The sequence below is a fragment of the Schistocerca americana genome, chromosome 3 (genome assembly GCF_021461395.2).
Source record: "Schistocerca americana isolate TAMUIC-IGC-003095 chromosome 3, iqSchAmer2.1, whole genome shotgun sequence".
Classification (NCBI taxonomy): Eukaryota; Metazoa; Arthropoda; class Insecta; order Orthoptera; family Acrididae; genus Schistocerca; species Schistocerca americana.
Genome location: NC_060121.1, coordinates 774,823,040 through 774,844,627, shown reverse-complemented (window position 1 = coordinate 774,844,627; position 21,588 = coordinate 774,823,040). Strand labels below are relative to the sequence as shown.

The following is a 21,588-nucleotide window of genomic DNA, read 5'->3' as shown; positions in this document are numbered from 1 at the left end:
CGGGACCAACGACGACTGTAGTGAATCGTTCAAAGTGACAGAAGTGCAACCTTTCCGCAGATTGCTGCAGATTTCAATGTTGGGCCATCAACAAGTGTCATCCTGCGAACCATTCAACGAAACATCATCGATATGGGCTTTTGAAGCTGAAGACCGACTCGAGTACCCCTGATGACTGTACGACTCAAAGCTTCACGCCTCGCCTGGGCCCGTCAACACCGACATTGGACTGGTGATGACTGGAAACTTGTTACTTGGTCGGACGAGTCTCGTTTCAAATTGTATCGAGCGGATGGACGTGTACCGGTATGGGGACAACCTCATGAATCCATGGACCCTGCATGTCAGCAGGGGATTGTTCAAGCTGGTGGAGGCTCTGTAATGGTGTGGGGCGTGTGCAGTTGGAGTGATATGGGACTGTCTAGATACGACTCTGCCAGCTGACACGTAGGTAAGCATTCTGTTTGATCAGCTGCATCCATTCATGTCCATTGTGCATTCTGACGGACTTTGTCAATTCCAGCAGGATAATGCAACACCCCACACATCCAGAGTTGCTACAGAGTGGCTCCAGGAACACTGAGTTTAAACACTTTCGCTGGCCACTAAACGTCCCCGACATGAACGTTATTCAGCATACCTGGGATGCCTTGCAACGTGCTGTTCAGAAGAGATCTTCATTCCATCGTACTCTTACGGATTTATGTCCAGCCCTGCAGGATTCATGGTGTCAATTCCCTCCAGCACTAATTCAGACATTAGCCGAGTCCATGCCATGTCGTGTTGCGGCACTTCTGCGTGCTCGCGGGAGTCCTACGCGATATTAGGCAAGTGTACCAGTTTTTTTGGCTCTTCAGTGAATTAACTGTGGTTCATTAGTTACCATAACAACACAGTAATTTTGCTAATAGAAAAACTGAATAGATGATATAGAAGACGTGTACCTAATGCTGGCATATTAAACACTTCGAAACGCAACCCTTGAAATTTATATTTACATTACGTCATGATAGGTTGTCAACAATTTATTGCTTTTACGCTACAGAAGAGAACGATGATAATAATATGTGAAAGAAATATCAACGAAAGTAAGTAATATGAAGTACAGTTAAAATGCAGAGAACATTTTAAAATACTGCAAATTTAGTGCTCTTTGGAATATTTGGCCACATGAGGAGGAAATACTTAGCAGACAAGCACCACTCAAGAAGTTCGGTGAAATGCTCAGTGATAAATAAGCAGTGTATACTTTCAGTCAACGACATATTTTACCCTGGGGTCTGGTGTACTGGTGATTCTGTACCTGTGTGTTGTGCGGGTGTTTTTTTTTTATTAAAGTCTTCAATCTGCATCTAAATAACAGACCGGCAGTATCACAATTAAGAGTGGATACAGACACAGCTAAAAGAATGCCATTCGAAGCGAAAACGTTCCAGTAAACATAGGTCTGAAATTGAGTCGTTCACAAGATAATGGCGATGTGTGGGTAAGAGCCGCTACTGGCTCAGTTTGAAATGTTGTCCCAGATAGTACTGATGATCTATTTGAAATACGAACATTTCGATTAATTCCCTGCGAAATTGGGCTCAAATTTCACGAGATTCTACCTTAACAAGAAATAAAATAGTGCTTCGGCGCGTTACGTGACACTGCGTACTCGTACCTGTAAAATGTGTCCCACGTGTCGTCCACGCCTTAGGATGCGATACAGCACACGTCTTTGCAGTAATTTACGACTTCTTTCACGCATCCGCAGATCATCTTGTAATTATTGACTAGACTGAACAACACAGTAGCGAAGTGAAATCAGTTTACTAGATTAAAATTATCAAAAGTAATGTATGGCAAATGTAATGCATTATTGGGATTTAAAAGGGTGAGTTTTAATGTCTGAATAAAAATTTGCACTGATACACATCATATCATAGCATAACATTTCGGGTTACAAATCGGTTTGACCTAGTATGGCTGCAAGTTGCTCTAGTTCAAAAGCGACATCAACATTCAGTTGTCAGTGATAGAGATAATTTCTGAATGAATTTAGCAGCTATAAAATCCCTTCCCCCTTCAGCATTATAAGCTACATCACAATAAAGGTTATTATGCAAACAGTTCCACACATCATTGTGGGAGAAAAGAAACGTTATGACGACCTGACGAGAGTTTTGTACAACCATAGAAAATACGGATACAACAATCACAACTGTGAAGTCCATATGTGAAAGGAGAAATGCAAACCATATGCGGGTTTTCCACTGTATCAGCAAATATTGCACATTAAAATACGTTAGCGAAGCTATTGAAGAAACGTACATGCCGTGTTCAACGTCTTAAAATCCTTTAGGATGTATGACAACGAACGTAAAAATTTTACAGCAGGTGTGCCGTAACACCATTAACTGGGGTGGTGTCTTAGAGTCGATCGGATATGTTTTTCGCTGGCGTTCCGTTGACACTGTAGGAGAATACCACCCTTGCGGGCAGACGTGTGGCGTCTGCGGAAGCTAAAAGTGGGTACCCCCGCATGCGCGAGTGCCGCTGTTTTTCGCGACGACGGCGGCGACGGCGGCGATGGCAGCGCCGCGGCGGCCGGACGCCGTACTGCGCGGCGCGGCAGACGTGAGATGGGCGAGCAGCCTTCAGTGTGGGCGCAGCGCCAGAGCGGTGCGGACCGTGATCATGGTGAGGTGATAGGTGCGGCATGGAGACAGCGGCGATGCTCAGGTCGCTGTTAGGATCCCCCCATCACTCGCCCTCCGCCGGCAGCGAGGGCGGCTCTGGGTCCGGCGTGGCGGCCGCGCAGGTCGTGGAGCTGCCCGCTGCCGCGGGGGCCAGGCTTTCGTTGCTCGACTCCTGCCACCGCAAGATCCGTCTGCTGGGTGGCGGGCCCGTCGCCTTCCTCGGAGGACTCGTCGCGTGAGTACCGTTGCGACATGTGTCTCACCGTCTTACGCCGAGCTTCGAGGATATATGACTCTTGACATTCACCTCGATCGTTTGGTACTGTCTTGTCTTTTGCAAAGAGGAAGAAAAAAAGATTAAACATTGCAAACATCCTGCATACATTTGCCAATTTCCTGTATTTCGGTGAGAGTGTGAAAGGGTTTTGCGATTGTCTTATAATAACAGACAACAAAAAAAAAAAAAAAAAAAACAAGAGTGCCAGGCTATAGTGATTTGTGTTGGTGTTTGTAAAAGTTGTTTACATTTATTTTTATGAACTACATTATCTGGAAAAGCTAAATTCACTGTGTCATGTAATGGCAAAGAAAGACTTAAGTGATACACAGAGATGGCAATTGAAATTAATTCCTTTTCTATATTCGTTCAGCCGTATGTAGTTGTAATTAAAGAAAGCAATTTCCTAATTCTCTCTCTCTCTCTCTCTCTCTCTCTCTCTCTCTCTCTCTCTCTGTGTGTGTGTGTGTGTGTGTGCGCGCGCTTAAGTTTCAGATCATTTGGTAAAACAGTCACTAAATGTAAGGAGAGATGAAGTATTTCAGTTTGTTTTTACTTCAACCATGGGCTATTAATTTGCTCTTTTGGTTAACAAACATTAGGGTATGTAACTAATAGCCACCGCCATTGTAACCACATTGAGGTAGCGTGCAGCCGTGTGAAGATTAATACTGGTATTATGTTTAAAGTAATTGATTAAAGAAACAACGTAGGTTATGTTCTTTTTTTAGTTCATCCATGCTCTGTAGTTCTTAATTTTGGTAAAAAATACAAAGGTAGGCAAACAATAACCAATTGCTATTAAACGAATATGTACTCAGTAAGAGTAGATCGATGGCACAGTGTTTGGTTTCCTGAGCGCTGAAGCAGTTCAAAGAACGCGCAGCGTGGAAGCCGCTCCTGTGGATCTGACGAACTGTGTGTGATGTGTACGGCGAGCTGGAAGCTGTTCCCCGCACATCTTTCGGCAAGACGAAGGGGGGGAGACACTTTGGAGAGGCGGCCCTCGAGTCCAGTGCTTGACCCGAATCGATTGCCACTTTGTATGAGGCGCGCCGTGTAGCACCGCGGGTCACGCCACACGTCGCGGGATTCGTACGCAGCTGCCGCCTCAGCTGAGATAACGCCTGGCGCAATCTGCGGGAAAGTGAGCTCTGCCGCGTCGGGACTGGACCGCGCCGGGCCGACTGTAGCCGAGCCGCCCCGAGCCCACTTTTTGTTTATTGTCGGCCAATGAGGTCGCACCGGCAGCTCTGACGTCACTCCGACGAGCGAGTGGAGGCGAACGTTGGCCGCGAGCGCGCGCGCCAGCCAGCCTGGTTTCTTCGTTTTCCTTTGCTTCCTGGTGGCGAGTGACTCACTGTGCGCCGAGACCCGCACAGCTGACCGCGCTCCGCTGTTGCCAACTCGGGGAAACGTTTCGCTAATCGTCCAGTTCGTCTTGCCGGCCCTGCGGCGCGGCAGTCTCGTCCTTACGCAAGATGTGCGACCTGCTTGTTTTCTCTTTTAACCTTCTGCGTCGCACGCGCGCGTCAGCCTTTTAGCTTCGGAACGAAAATACGAGTCGTCTTGCCCATAGCGAGGAGAGTGCGTTGCAGAGGTGTTAGTTGCTTCCTTAGCCCAGTGTTAACAGCTACATCACTGCGAAAACTCGTGCGAGTAGTTTATGGCAGGAATGAGTGTCGTCGGATAAACCAGTGGTTTACATGACGTCACATAGCTGCGTAGACCCGGGCGGTTTGTATTCGTATCCCCCCTCCCCAGTATGTTATAGCCTGCCTGAAGTGTCTTGTCAGCTTCCCATGACAGGGTAGGTGGTGCAAACTTGGATGTACCTAATTTTTACCAATTCCCGCAGCAAGAGATCGACGGCAGTACTGTTTTATGTAAATAGGCAACGTTAATTCACGATATCCGTGGTCCGAATAAAACCAGCAGGTTCAAGATGTCAGAGGTTTCCTGGCGTGCTTCTAAGCCGTGTACACGTCTAAAGGAAAATAGCTCGCATGATTTACGAGGAAGTGTATATTGTTAGAGGAAACACTATGTTAAAATATTGATTCGTGAATCTGGCCGGACATGGAAATGCAGTTTCTAAGTTAAATTGTTGTGCAAAATTCCATCAAACAATAAAGTAGCGGTACCATTACGAAATATCTTTCGTTAACTGTCATATGAACGTCACGGAAGTTCACATTAGGCATGTATCTTGCCACTGCTGCACGTTCTCTTTGTTTCGGCACAAATGGCAGATGATTGCTTACTTAATTATATACAGCAGAATGAATTTTTCACTTTGCATGTCGTCGTTCCCGCTAACACATTGTCCAGTTTGTTCCTTAACTGTATTAGTGTTAAGTATAGTAGTGATTTGGAAGAGAGAGCATGCGAGCTGAGTTTAGCGACTTTGACGCATTCGATGTTTGTAGAAGGCACAATAAAGGGAGTTATCTCTTTGTCACCTTCGGAAAGTGCCATTTCGTTTTTTCATTGTATACTCTCTTCCTGTAATAGTATTTTGTCAAAATATGTAATCCTGTTTCCTTCAGTACGAATCGCAAACTGCCAATTCATCGTTTGATTATGCAGAGAAGGCTTTGACAGCCAGTGTTTACATTCATTGTGTGAGTCATCTAGAGATTTCTTTCCCCTAACGATTCTTTTTATATCCACTGATGATTATTACGACGCGCTACGTTAGGCACAGAAGCAGGTCTTAGGCCCTTGTGTAATGCCCGTATAGTTAAAAGTCAACAAGGACATAGTTTAGTTTTCATAATTTGACGTGGCTGTTGTGTCACACCATACTCAGTTATCATCACTCTGATTTCCACTTCTCCGTATACATTTTTTTCGTTGTTGTCTGAAATGACCAGTGCGTTTACTCGAATTTAGAGTTAATTTTTTTGTCATAATTGGCGACACATTCTCCAATGTTCGCAGCGTTGTGTTTTGTATCGCTATCATTACTTCATGCCGTATCAGTCAGGAAAAATGGCCCGAACCGGTTGCTTGGGACAGGGTCGTGAGATATATTTTGAGCTGGACATCATTGTACACAGCGTGTTAAACGGGAAGGCTGTATCGGTTATGAAATAGTAATGTGTGTAAAATAATTCTAATTGGTTAGTAAATTGGTATAAACTTATTCTTGCCCACCGGCTCAAGAATCTCTCACCTTATTGCTTCCTGAAACCTGCTGCTTGTTTCAGATTCGTTGATTCAACTGTCTTCAGCCTTAAATCTTCCTGGCTTTCATAAAATCATGATAATGATGTTTACTCACTTTCTTTTTTCTCTTATTGAACAGACACTTTTTCAGTTGCTCCTGATATTTGTACACTAGATTTAAGAACTCATCGTTACTGCGCTGGACGTTACGTCAAGAACAGAAAAGTTTCTTCGACCACGGCCATACAATTTGAAGACTCGTTAGCAACTATGACATCCGGTCGTGAAAGGCTTAATTGTGTGATCATGAGAGTACAGTACTTTTTACTATACATCATTGAATATTCTCGGAAAAAATAATTATTAAGACACAAAGGAATTACAGGCATTGGCTGAAAGTGGGCATTTATTTAAATCAAGGGAGAAAGGTGAAAATTCGCGACGAACCAGGATTCGAACTCGGTTCTCCTGCTTGTGAGGCAAATGATCTGACGACTAAGCCAACCGGATAAAGTAATCATTGCAACCACACGGACTACCCTAGCAAGCTTCCCGACAGACCCAACTTCTCAACTTATCCACACACTACTAATGTAGTGACCCTTTCCCATTATCCTCATTACTCGCGGCATTTCGCCGATTCCTGTAAGAGTTCGATCAGTTTTCCATACAGGTTTAAATTTACAATCTAATGTACTTCTTGGAACAGAATATTTCTACCTCACTTGCCTGGTTGTCATTCCAGGATGCTTGAGTTATTCTGCTGCAGTTTCTTTCATGTAACATTCGTTCCATTTGTGACCTTACATCTTTGCCTGTTAAAGTACAAATCGTGAAAATTAGTTATACTGTTTATTTTGTCCCGGTACTCTTCTTGTTCCGCCATACTTCACATAGCAGTGGCGCGACAGGTGCTTCCACTTAACGCAAGGTTTAGAAGTAGCTCTTGTCCGATACTACCCGACTTTCTGCTATAAGTGTCTGTATAATTGGCAGTGAGAAAATTGAGACCGCCTCAACTGATCTGCTTAGACATTCGCTGCCGCTCATAGAGGCCGTGAATTCCGGATGAAAGGTGTATCGTCCCGAGTGGTTGGTTGATCCAGGCTGTTTCCTCCAGCCGGAACTGGTGCTTTGCGAGCGGCCAGATATTTGTAGCCATGCGGAAACGCTCCTGCCCTCTTAATTGACGATGCCGTCGGAGCCACCAGCCGGCACATTAGCCGGTCGCTAGCTCTAATTAAATTTCTCTATCCCCCTCTCTCGTACGTCAATTCATAGAGGAAACTGGCGCAAATCCCAGGCACTGGCGACAGTACAGAGGATCGAAAAATTGCCTCACCCAACGGGACAGATAAACGATAATACACTATTTATAGCTTTGTACTCGGTAACTGTCAAGGTAAATTACTATAATTTGCTTTGCAACAATATTATGTGACTTGGAAATACATTCACTTCATCAAGTAGTCCTTTATTGGGGGATATTGGAGCTAATTATTCTTCTAAAGCAAGCACATATTGTTTATTAGACTGTTTATGGAGGAAACTGACGTGCCACCGAGTATTGTTGGAAGCAAAATAATAACAAGTTCCGAGATTCAGTGGCAGTTTACTAATATTTGGAACTACCTACATGGGAACAGTGAACGTAATAGGTCTGCAGTTGCATTTTTTTTTTTTTTTTTTTTTTTTTTTTACAACCTATCTTTAGAAATGCTATAACCCATCATCAGTTAAATTTGCTGCTTGTATTGCGCGATCTTGTATTGTTAATTCGATCCGTGTATAGCGAAAGCCGTTGACAGTGTAAGATACACATGAAATTTGCGTTGGTAATCAGCTGATCAACGGCGTCACCTTGAAGCACCGTTTCGACAAGTAGCCTAGTCATCGTCTTTATGCTCGAAGAAGGGCAATAAACTTCTCGAAATATTACTTCAGTTCGACGCCGTCAATAGGGTTATAACACAAGATATCACCAGTAATGTCCGCCCAGTCCTTAGTAATTGTTCTTGCCATTGCGTGTTAATGGATATCATTTATTACCGGGGACACCTCGTTCAGAACACTGAGTCGTGGGTGTCAGGTTTCCAGTTTTAACACTAGATTCCTGAATCAGAATCGGAAGGATGTTGTTTGTCCTTAGTAATTCGCTCAGCCAAATTCCATTTTTTTTCCTTTGAAAATGACGTTTCTTGTCGTAGGAGCCGTCACACGATAGCGTTCTGATTCATTTTGCGTAAAGGCGTAGACGATGCACTTTTGGACATGCAGTGCCTAACTCAAGACGTCTGTGTTATTCCTCATCTACTGATTTACTGGCGTGTTGCACCCATCCTAGGTACAATGCTTTTTGTATGATGTAGCTACGGATTAGGGTCAGTTTGTTAAGCGAATCCAAAGGTACAGTTAATTAGGCGAATTGAAAGGTCCGGTATTAGATTCTCAGTAGAATTTTCACACTAACCGCTTCTTTTACCTCTGGCAGTGATTTTTGTAGGAATATATTTGCAGCTTTGCATTGTTTTTTGGAGTCAACGTTAAATAGAGGTCACCACTGCATAGCAATGGTCGGGGCGACAGGGTTTGCTGCCAGGGAAGATAACATTTCCATTATTATTATTATTATTTGTAGTTAGAAATACAGCCCTTGACCCTGATTTGCATTACAGGCCCTCCTTGTGGAAAACTCAATCTCTTACTTTTTTTCATCATTGGAATAAATCTCGAGAGTAGTGAAGTATACTGTAATGTAGTAATCACATCATTGTTTTTTTCTTTCTTTTTTTGTTAAACTAGAGCGTAGAGGAGCGCGATTTATCATCAGACGGTATTAATTTAACTCCCACTTGAAGATGTGAAGGCTAATTTGGATTTAACCACCGTTTCTGATGTATCTTACATTTTAATGCCGATTTCCGCTCGGGTTCCAGCCAGTAGTAGTTATTCACACACCTTTGACCCAATAGAGATTAAAAGAATTTATGATGAGATAGTTATTCAGGTACTTAAGGAGTACGAAAGTTTGTGACGAGGACTGGAATTTGATAGTAGGAAAATGAAGACAAAAATAGTAGAATAATATGGACTGGGGGAAAGGAGAGAGGGAATCGCTTGGTAGAATTCTGCACAGAGCATAATTTAATCATTGCTAACACTTGTTTAAAAATCTTGTAAGAAGCTGTATATGTGGAGTAGACCTGGAGACACTGGAAAGTTTTAGATTTATTATGTACTGGTAATACAGAGATCCCAGAATCAGATTTTATAAACTGTACGGTATTTCCAAGCGCAGACGTGGATGCTGATCACAATTTCTTGCTTACGAACTGTATATTTAAACTGAAGAAATCTCGAATAGGTAGGAAATTAAAAGACGGGACCAGGAGAAGTTGGAAGAACCAGAGGTTGCATTAAGCAACGATTGAGTAAGGGGCGGAGAAGAAATACTGTAGAAGGCGAGTGGGTAGCTTTGAGACGTGAAATAGTGAAGGCAGCAGATGACCAAATAGGTAAAAGACACAGAGTGTAGTAGAAATCTGTGTATATTGCACGAGATACTGAATTTAAGAAGAAAATACAAAAATCAAGCACGCAAAAGAGAATATAAAAGTCTAAAAGAGGGGTTGACAAAACGTGCATAATTGCTAAGCAGAACTGGTTAGAGGACAGATGCAAAGCTGTGGAAGCATGTAAAACTAGGAGAAAGATAGATACTGCCTGTAGTAAGATTAAACTGTTACGAGAAAAGAGAAGCTGCTGTATGCACATTAAGAGCACAGATGGAAAACCTGTACCAGGCAAATGAGGGATAGCTGAAGGAGGAGGAACATTTACAGGGACTGTACAACCAAAATGAACATGAAGGCAATATTATAGAAAAGAAAGAGGAAGTAGATGAAAATGAGATGGGATCTGTGATACTGTGAGAAGAATTGGACAGAGCATTGTAAGACGTAAGGCGAACAAAGACCCTTGAGCGGACGACATTCCCTCAGAGCTACTGAGACTGAGAGAGCCATCCGTGACAAAACTATTCCACCTGGTGTCCAAAACCTATGAGACAGGCGAAATACCCTCAGACTTCAAGAAGAATATAATAATTCAATTCCAAGGAAACGGTCCCAGAAGGTGGGGGAATTACCGAACTAACAATGTAATAGGTCATGGGTGCAAAATACTAAGACGAATTCTTTAAAGAAGAATGGAAAACTGATAGAAACTGACCTTGGCCAATATCAGTTTGGATTCCGGAGAAATGTAGGAACACGCAAAACAATCCTGACCCTACGACTTCTCATAGAACGTACATTAAGGAAAGGCAAACCTAAGTTTGTAACATATGTAGACGTACAGTAAGCGTTCGACAATGTTGGCTGGAATACTATCGTTCAAATTCTAAAGGTGGCAGGCGTAAAATATAGGGAGTGAAAGGCCATTTACAACTACAGAAATCAGACGGCAGTTATACGAGACGAGGGGCATAAAAGGAAACTAGTGGTTGAGAAGGGAATGATACAGGGTTGTAGCCTGTCCCCGGTGTTATTAAATCTGCACATTGAACAAGCAGTAAAGGAGCCCAAAGAAAAATTTGGAGTAGGAATTAAAGTCCAGGGAGAAGAAAGAAAAACTTCAATGTTTGCAGAGGACATTGTAATTCTGCCAAGAGATAGCAAAGGACTTGGAAGAACAGTTAAACGGAATGGACAGTGTCTTGAAATGAGGATATAAGATTGACATGAACAAAAACAAATTATGACAATGGAAATTAAATCGGACGATGATGAGGGAATTAGGATAGTTTCGCTATTTGGGCAGCAATAAAAGCGAATATTAATTCAAGTGTTAGAAAGCCTCTTTCTGCTGGTATTTATATGAATTACAGCATTGTACCGAAGAGAAACGTGAGCGATAAGCAATTCAGTTAAGAAGAGAACAGATGCTTTCGAAATGTGGTGCTACAGTATAATTCCGAGTATTAGATGGGTTGATCGCATAACACTTACGGAGTTGCTGAATAGAATTGGGGAGAAAAGGAATTTGTGGTACAATTTGACTAAAATAAGGGATCGGTTGATAGGATACACTCTGAGAAATCAGGGAATCATTAATTTAATATTGGAGGGAAGAGTAGGGGAAAACTGTAGACACTCGAAGAGTTGAAGACATTAAGTAGTTCAAATGTGGATAATAGGTTGCAGTAGTTACTAGGAGATGAAGGGGCTTTCACAGGGTAGAGTAGCATGGAGAGCTGCATCAAACAAGTCTATGGACTAAAGACGACGACGACGACGACGACGACGACGACGACGATGATCATCACCACCACCACGAACAACAACAACAACAACAGCAACTGACATCCCTCTATTCCAGTGATAGTAGCAGTGAAGCATTGTGTACCCAAACATTTTATGACGAATATATTCCTTGCTCATATAGAGGAAGAGTGATTGAATACCGATACGTTTGCTGGACTGCCCTATTCTCAAATTTCACTACCACTTACCGTGGTAATTCACCGTGCTTTTAAGATAAGTGCTTTTTAAGTTTCACCAGAGATGCTTCGTGCTTTGCCGTAGAATAAGATTCTTTATGAAATTCAGCGTAATAATGGGCAGAGACTTTACAAGAATGCCTTTATCGCTTTAGTGTTGCCTTTTTTATATGCAAGCGATGTGCATGAGTTCAATTTTTTTTTCTTAGGTTCTTGTTCTCCTTCCAATCCTCTTGAAATTGCAGTATCTCGGGCGATGCAGTTGTGTCTACGCTAGCCTAGCTGTTTAGAGGAGCAACAGTGAGCACTCTAGTGACACACACACACACACACACACACACACACACACACACACACGTACGTTCTCTCTCTCTCTCTCTCTCTCTCTCTCTCTCGCCGTGGCACCGAGTTTTTTTTTTTCCTTAACGTGACCGCTGCTTTGACTTCATTACACGGCGTAGATGAGAGAAACTTTAAAAAATTGTAATCCTCCGTAATTACTCCATAGTTCTGCGACCACTAAAGATTTTCACTGCATTGATGTGATGAAACTACCTCGTGGAAACGTAGAGGACGTGTTAGTTGGGAAAATGTGATGAGGGCATTGGCAAGAAAGAAACATCATTTTGCGTTATTCACATAGTGGACTAAACAGTACAACGTTGAACAAACTGTGGGTTCACGTCGAGAGTCTGTGCTAGAATTGCTAGGGTGGAGTTAATCAATAATATCGATAAGGAGATAAGGGAAATGAAAACCGTCACGAGAATTGCCGAAGTGACAGTGGAAGTAAAGAAAATTCTATAAGAATGACGGGAGTACGCTTTATCAGTAAATGATTCGTCTGTTTTCTTGTTTAGCACTGAAGTTGTTATGAGAAAACTGTAGAACGAATTTGAAATAGAACACCTCACTTCTACTGTGTTTTAATGGTATCAGTGATAACATGTGGTGAGGTTATTCGAGCGAGAAGTAATAGTAGTATATGATTGGGCGAATGACGCAGATTTGTGCACATAATTTAGAGAGATTATTTTGGGTGGACGCTGAGAGAATTATCGAAGTGTATCATTTTAATCAACCAATAAATATAGTGGCATTGGAATTCGTGAGAGATGTAATCATATGAGACCAAACGCTAGGTGACTTTTTCCTGGGACCTAACTTTTTACTTTGCTTCTTTCACTTTTCTTTCTCGGAAAGAATTAGCTTTTAAAACGTGTTGCGCATCCATTTCGGCTGTTAAGGTTACACTTCATATATATATATATATATATATATATATATAATCTCAGCAGATAAGTTTTTCGTTCTTGTATATACCGTTTCCCGCCAGACACAACTTCTTGAAATGAATTCTTATCATTTACTAGTTTGGCCACACAAAGCTCAGTGTCCTTTGGCCTCCCCAATCAGCCTTCTCCAACTTCTTCCGTCCAAGTATTCTTCTCCAGCTAGTCCCATCGTACTCATATCCTCTCTGATCCCATCAGTCACCGAGCGAGGTGGCGCAGTGGTTAGCACACTGGACTCGCATTCGGGGGTACGACGGTTCAATCACGCGTCCGGCCATCCTGATTTAGGTTTTCCTTGATTTCCCTAAATCTCTTCAGGCGAATGTGTAAAAATTGGACTGTGTAAAAACTGGGACTGTAGAAACTGGGACTTTGTACGGGCGCTGATGACCGCGCAATTGAGCGCCCCACAAACCAAACATCATCGAACCACCTGCCTGGTGTTCTGGCCTTCTCTTCGCTTTGCGTGCCCATACCACTTGAGACTCCTCTCTTTGATCACAACCACAATGTCCAGCGATTTGTACGACTCTTGCATTTTGCAGATTTTACCTTTTCTCCAGTCGTCTCCACTCTTCACTGGTCCAAAAAGCTTTCTTAGAACCGCATTTTCAAATGTCAGGATTTTTCTGTCACAGTCGAAGTCTGTGCTCGTATAGGACGATGCGTACTTTTAGTGTCCTGTAGATCCTAATATCCGTCGATCTCTATAGAAGTCGGAACTTCAGCAGCTTTCCGAGTGCAAGCCTTGACCTATTTCCGCCTTGAATTTTTGCCATCATTTCCTGTTCTATCTCATTCCTTTCTCTGAGTGCTACCCCAATACATTTGAACTCTTTTTACCCTTTCATAGATTTTACCACCCACATCTAAAAGTCTGTCATTCCTAATACTTAAAATTATGATCGAGGTTGACTTTTATTTTCTATGTCAGACTAAGGCCCTTGTCATTTATTTTGTTTCCAAAATAGCAAGTCGCAGCGTCTCATTTCCTGATCTCATCACGTATGAATGACAGTTTCATTTGACTACATTCCATTTCCCTTGGTTAACATTTTTCGACGTCGATCTTACAACCTTTTTGAAGACATACCCATTCCAGTCAACTGCTCTTCCAAGTACTTTCCCGTCTCTGACAAAATTATATCACCAGGAAACTTCAAAGTACGTGCTTATTCTCTCTGTACTTTAATTCCCTTTGCAATTCTCCTCTTGACTTCCGTCATAGCTTACTCAGTGTGAATACGTATTGAATAATATCAGCAATAGACCACAAATCTGCCTCACTTCATTTTCAGCTGTTGATTCCCTTTCACGTAATTCTGTACAATTCGAACCACAGTCTGGTTTCTGTACGAGTTGAGGTAACCTTTCGTTCCCTGTATTTTGTCCCCTATAACTTCAAAATTTCAAAGAATGTATTACAGTCACTATACTTAAACTTTCTCTAAAGCTAACAAATGCTATGTTTGTCTTTCTCAGTCTATTAATATATGTCGTAGGCTTCGTATTGCCTCTTGTGTTGCTACATTTATCGGAATCCGAATTGACTTCTATAAGTTGCGCAGTTAATTTGCAGGTAATTAGTCTTACGGAAGTATGAGTATAAAGACAGCATGTTGAGAAATACAGAATAGGAAAGTCGCACAGATCAGTCGAAGGAAGTACGTCTTGCATATGACATTGGACTGGTTGTATCTACATCCATAATCTGCAAACGACTGTGAAGTGCACGGCAAGGGGTATTTCCGATTGTACCACTTATTACGGCGTCTTCCGCTTCCGTCCATACGTGGGGCGTGGTAAGGATGATTGCTTGAACGCGTCTTACATGCTGTAATTAATCTTAAGATCCCTACGAATGCGATAAGTAAGGAGTCGTTGTATATTCCTAGATTGATCACTTAAAGCTGATTCTGGGAACTGTGTTACTAGTCTTAACGGGGTAGCTTTTCGTCTACCTTCACGCGTTTGCCATTTCAGTTTTTTTCAGCTCTCAGAGACGCTCTCTTATGCGTGAGCTTTAGTTGTGATCATTTGTACTGCCCTTCTTTGTCCACGTTCAGTATCCCGTGTTAGTTCTGTTTAAGGGTCCCTTGCACTTGACCAATATTCTAGGTTAGCTCGCACGAGTGTTTTGTTTGCAATCTCCCTTTCGGACAGACTGCATTTCTTTAGTATTTCTAAGAGTGAACCGAAATCTGCCACCTACTTTACCTACGACTGAGCCTATGTGATTGTTCCATTTCATATCCGGACAAGTTGTTGTCATAGGACAATATTTTTTCGTTATGTGAAGGGCACGATTCAACATTTCCGAACGTATAACTATTTTTTGTTGAGCTTCATTCAGAGACTAATTCGTTTTAGAAAACTTCGTTACCAGGGAAAAGTCTGAGGTTAAAATGAATTTCTTTTATTTCCGTCAGTTATCACAAAACATTTGGTCTTAGACTATAGATTTCGATCAGCAATGATCGTCTCAGACTTGCGGCGAAACGTGGGAAATGAAATACAGCTAGTGAACTGATTACGTCTTAGAACAATAAAATGTGCCATAACGAAAAATTATTAGCTAGATGGATATGGAAACATGGGCTTAAAATATGAGGAAGCATGCCTATTTTACAACGTGTTCCACATGGCTTTACTATTTTAGGATATGTTATAAAATAGGTATGCGTCCTCATATTTTAAGCGCATGTTTTCATATCCGTGACAGTAATAATGATTCGTTATTGCACAATTTATTGTTCTAAGACGTAACCCGTTCATTAGTTGTATTTCATTTCCAATGTTTTGTTGCAGATCTGAAGATGGTCATTGCTGAGCGAAACCTGTAGTCTAAGGACCAAAATAAAAGAATGTCACCCTACACTTCCTGAATCACTGTTTTAATTCCACGACCATGTCGCAACTTTGATGTCTGAGGTTACTACTGATTACGTCTGCAAAGTCAACGTACTACAAGCTGCCATCGAGCGGCACAGTGCTGTTGGTGCACTGTACCCTAGCGACAACCCGATCACAAGTTTAGCTTGATACCTCATACGATGGTGCTTTGATGATAGGTCTGTGTGGTGAAGGTAGCCTGTATTGAAGACAACCATTTCTTCCTTAACACTCACTCCACATTTACTTAATCCAGTGTGACATTTGTCAAAAAGCCGCTGCTTTAGTTCGTTAGTAGAACACGCGCAAATTGTGATATTATGTCCGAGTTTCTCTGACGCCTGTGTTCCTGTCTGTACGCGTGGCGTGCTGAGAGCGGAGAGTGCGCCTCGTCAGACAGTGACGAGTCGCAGCGAGCGAAAAATGCCCCATAGGAGGCAATCGGGACGAGGTGTTTCCCGGCGGTAAGAGCGCAGCTTTAAGAGGGTTGCGAGCGCACAGTTCTAAGTATAGCGCCATTGTTCGCGCCAGCACAGAGCTGTGCTGCGACTGGCGACGTTTCGACACGCCTGCCCCCGTCTGCCAGCCATCGGCACCCACTGCCTCTGCCGGACACCCGGCGCAACTGCTGCTGTTGCACCCGCGAGTCAGCCGGCACCGCGCCACCTAGCCGGAAACAGCAACTATTGTGCAAATGAGGCGACACAGATAAACTAGATACACTACCTTATGTCTTGTAATGCACAGATGTCTTTAGAATGCACAGATACACTACTGGCCATTAAAATTGCTGCACCACGAAGACGACGTGCTACAGACGCGAAATTTAACCGACAGGAAGAAGATGCTGTGATATGCAGATGATTAGCTTTCCAGAGCATTCGCACAAGGTTGGCGCCGGTGGCGACACCTACAACGTGCTGACATGAGGAAAGTTTCCAACTGATTTCTCACACACAAACAGCAGTTGACCGGCGTTGCCTAGTGAAACGTTGTTGTGATGCCTCGTGTAAGGAGGAGAAATGCGCACCATCACGTTTCCGACTTTGATAAAGGTCGGATTGTAGCCTATCGCGATTGCAGTTTATCGTATCGCGACATTGCTGCTCGCGTTGGTCGAGATCCAATGACTGTTAGCAGAATATGGAATCGGTGGGTTCAGGAGGGTAATACGGAACTCCGTGCTGGATCCCAACGGCCTCGTGTCACTAACAGTCGAGATGACAGGCATCTGTAACGGGTCGTGCAGCCACGTCTCGATCCCTGAGCCAACAAAAGGGGACGTTTGTAATACAACAACCATCTGCACGAACAGTTCGACGACGTTTGCAGCAGCATGGACTATCAGCTCGGAGACCGTGGCTGCGGTTACCCTTGACGCTGCATCACAGATAGGAGCGCCTGTGATAGTGTACTCAACGACGAACCTGGGTGCATGAACAACATCGCGGTGAACGCACATTGGAAGCACGTATTCGTCATCGTCATACTGGTATATCATCCAGTGTGATGGTATGGGGTGCCATTGGTTACACGTCTCGGTCACCTCTTGTTCACATTGACGGCACTTTGAACTGTGGACGTTACATTTCAGATGTGTTACGATCCATGGCTCTACCCTTCATTCGATCCCTGCGAAACCCTACATTTCAGCAGGATAATGCGCGAGCGCATGTTGCAGGTCCTGTACGGGCCTTTCTGGATACAGAAAATGTTCGACTGCTGCCCTGGCCAGCACATTCTCCAGATCTCTTACCAATTGAAAACGTCTGGTCAGTGGTGGCCGAGCAACTGGCTCGCCACAATACGCCAGTCACTACTCTTGATGAACTGTGGTATCGTGTTGAAGCTGCATGGGCAGCTGTACCTGTACACGCCATCCAAGCTCTGTTTGACTCCATGGCCAAGCGGATCAAGGCCATTATTATGGCCAGAGGTGGTTATTCTGGGTATTGATTTCTCAGAATATATGCACCAAAATTGCGTGAAAATGTAATCACAAGTCAGTTCTAATATAATATATTTGCCCAATGAATACCCGTTTATCATCTGCATTTCTTCTTAGTGTAGCAATTTTGATGGCCAGTAGTGTACTTCTGACAATAATTCTTTCCGGCCGGCCGGGGTGGCCGAACGGTTCTAGGCGCTACAGCCTGGAACCACATGGCCGCTACAGTCGCAGGTTCGAATCCTGCCTCGGGCATGGATGTGTGTGATGTCCTTAGGTTAGTTAGGTTTATGTAGTTCTAAGTTCTAGGGGACTGGTGACCTCAGAAGTTAAGTCCCATAGTACTCAGCCATTTGAGCCATTCTTTCGGTAGTGAATCCAGCCAGACGTGCACCGCGGTTTTCACCTCCTTTGCTTGTCGCTTCTGAAATGCTTGCCACCCAGCACTTCTCAGAGCCTGCCGAACACATACACGGTGCCTTGCGTGGTGAGTAAGGTGGGTGTTAGAAGTGCAGGTTTCATAGCCTTTGTTGTTGCTAACGGTTTTATGGGCGATATGGGGACGAGCATTGTCGTGTTGCTACAAAACATCTACGGGCCTCACCGTGTGCTCCTCATCGTCGGATGAATTAATTTTTGTAGCAGATTTCAGTCTGAATTGCTGGTCACTGTTAAACCACTTTCCTTGGAACGCTCCACAATTGCCCCTTTTGCATTCCAAAATGCAGCGAGCATCACTTTTCCTGTCGGTGGTTGAGGGTGAAAATTTTCTGGGTGTGGTGAAGTGCTGTGGTGTCTTTCCATCTCGATGTTTTCGTTGCCGATTGCAAGTATTTCGCCCAGGTTTCATCTGTTTACGTCCAGAAATTTGTTACTTTCGACATAGAAACGACGCAGAAGTTTCTCACGGGCGTTGGCGCGACGTTCTCTCACTTACGCAGTCGGCTGACGTGGTATCCATTTTGCATCTTGCGGACATTTTATTGAATAGCAGCACATAATTGACTGAACCAACACAAACACCCAAAAGAATAGTTGTTTCATTTGTAATAATTCCTGTTTTCCTTCACGAGCTCTTCCACGGCTCCAGTGCCCGTTCGTCATTACGCAGTGTCGTTGGCCCGGGAGCGGAGCGTCTTCCACAGGTGTGTACGCCTCTTTTAAACATCCTCCACCACTCGTACACTTGCTGTACGCATGCGAATCACCGTACTACCGTACTGTGCTTTCATTCACAGGTTTATCAGCTTCGCTTTAAAAAAATGTTGGATGGCTACTCCAATGCGGTGCCGGTCGACAATGGTGCGGCCAACTGTTGCCAGTTGTCGAGACACAAGCATAATTTCTGCCAAATCCAAAATCGACCTTATCACGTTGAGGAATTGTATTGTATTTTTTAATTATACTCTCGTGTAAAAGGCAAATTAAAACAATTACCTGCGTCAGTTACGTTTATTTCCTCTCAAGACGCCTTTCGAGAACTTGCACCCTCTTAAGCAGGTGCATCTGTGCTTTACATGAATGTTTCTTTTTCTGGATTCAGGCGGTTATCTGCTTTATGCAATTGTTGTTACAATGCGGTACTGAAGATACCCTGCAAATTGTCGTGTACACATATTTGATCATCGAATTTCACATATAAATACAAAACATATTAGAGATTCTATAGGCGTGTGCTTTGTAAATGACTGCGTGTTGCTAGCTTATATTGCAAATCAGATATAGAGAAAGATCTAAAGATTTAAACACATGCATTACTGTTCTCTATACCTATGCTACACAATATTAGCTAGTAATGCTCTCTGACTTGCAAGGTGCTGTGTTTCTATACCTGTATGATAAGGTTAATAAGATTAATCATGGACCATTCCCGGAACACCTATTTCGGCTACGTACTCCTATAATTGAATCACGTCAGAAATATCAAGGAGGCATTCCCATATTCCTACTCTCTCTCATCAACACTAATATACCGCAACCAATGTCCGTTAAGTCTCACTTACGCAGAGCCAATACGGAAACTTAAATTATAATCAGTTTCTTGTCTTCTGGAAACATCACGATTTAGTTGTCGATGCTATCCCAAAACGGACATGAAGGATTAATTATAGCTGAATTTGCAGATACTAATTTACAGTGTATCTATTACCTCATTGAATTGGCTAAATGGTTTATAACAGGGGTTAAATAAATAAATTAATAACAATAATATTAATATAGTAAATTATTATTATTCCTTTACGATCTTTGGACTGGTTTAGTGTTATATATATATATATATATATATATATATATATATATATATATATATATATATATATATATATATGATGTTCAGTGGTTCGGATTCGTGTATGCTACGATCTGCAGTGTGCTTTTTCTCCAAAACATCCTGTAAGCAGTTTCGCTATCGTTTACAAAGTATGCCTTCGGTGCCATATTATGATAACAAGTGCCACATAACTAACATGTAGCGAAATGACGCATAATTCAGTCAAGTGGCTACGTACAGGAAAATAAAGTCATATGAACTAATGATCCACTTTAATATGAAGTCGTAACCGTATAGGTGAACACGTTCACTTTTTACTTTTAGTTTGGAGCCAGCTTTATGACAAGACCTTCGTTAGGAATTACTTTTAACATATTTTATTTATCTTTATCGTTCATCACTATGTGTTTTCAGCATCTTTGGATTGTACGTGGCAAAAAGACAGCGTCCACAAATTGCACTTCTCGCTTCGTGTAAAGTGTCAATTGGCAAAAGTCTTAATTGCTTCAAAATGGCTTACTTTACACTTGTGTATACTGATTGCCTTGTCAGAAATAATATGATACGTGTAATCAAAAACTGTTGAGGCGGCTTTCGTGGCCACTTGTTGACGGAGGCTCTCGTATCAGGATCTTCGGCAGACGTTTGTTTATGTTATTTCTGATGTTTCCCTTGCACGTGCGGCTGGCAGTCTCAAAAATTTTCTCTCCGTTGTTGCTTGCTGCCTGGAATCGAGCCCGTCGCCCGAGATTATATGTACTTCCTGCACTAACGTCCGCTGAGGAATTTTCCTGGTCATTATTGATTTATGATGTAACTCCTACGTTGTTACTTGCAACACGGGAATCCGAGATCAGCTTATTTAGTGCAATAAAAGGATTGTGTTAACTACGAAAGAGGTTACGTGTGGAATAGTATTGCGATTCGGTATTTCTTTTGAGAGCGTGGAGAAAAGGTAGTCCAAATTCCATGCAACTAGTTAAGGTAGGTAATGAGAATTCAGAAAAGATTTTATGTATGTAGGGGAGCGAAAACACTTTGTCACATAGTCGATCAATGGTACGGAAACGTGGTTATTTTGCATTCTTCACAGTCGAATATCTGTGGAGACAACTGGAACCATTTGGGAAATATAGAACCATTGCAGTGGCATACTACATTTGCCTATGTCTCCATTTTGTTATGAATGTTAAATGCAAATACTAATGAAATGCAAATACTAATTAATATATCATTCCTCCATTTTAGAGTCGTCCAGTGCTGCCATCTTTGATAGCGAATTATACACGGATGTGCAAAACTGAAGGACGAAAGTAGCTTTCGGAAGACGTGTCACTGCCAAATAACATTGCTCGATGGGACTCGGACCAGACATAGAAAGAGCTTCTGCAGTACTTGTGTAGTACAGAAGATTATTGAAAGAAATACGCGGAGAGACGACCAGGAATGACACTTTCATTCGAAGACAATAATTATACAGCAGTCAGCGCAATTCAAGGATTTTGCAAAAGCCGGGAAATGGTTCGTAATATGGTGTATGTGGTCACCACGG

At 42.7% G+C, this 21,588-nt stretch overlaps 1 protein-coding gene across 3 annotated transcripts in view; it reads left to right on the top strand.

Moving 5' to 3' along the window:
- Nucleotides 1–21,588, top strand: part of LOC124605085 (MOB kinase activator-like 2) — a 380,913-nt gene that overhangs the window by 222,737 nt on the left and 136,588 nt on the right. The window contains exon 1 of one of the 3 annotated variants that reach the window (XM_047136533.1): nucleotides 2,663–2,916. The exons of the other annotated variants lie outside the window; for them this stretch is intronic. Within the exon in view, the coding sequence (XP_046992489.1) occupies nucleotides 2,702–2,916 (215 nt within the window). The 5' untranslated portion in view covers nucleotides 2,663–2,701. Of the gene's footprint in view, nucleotides 1–2,662; nucleotides 2,917–21,588 lie in introns of those variants that run through there. 3 annotated transcript variants of the gene reach the window in all.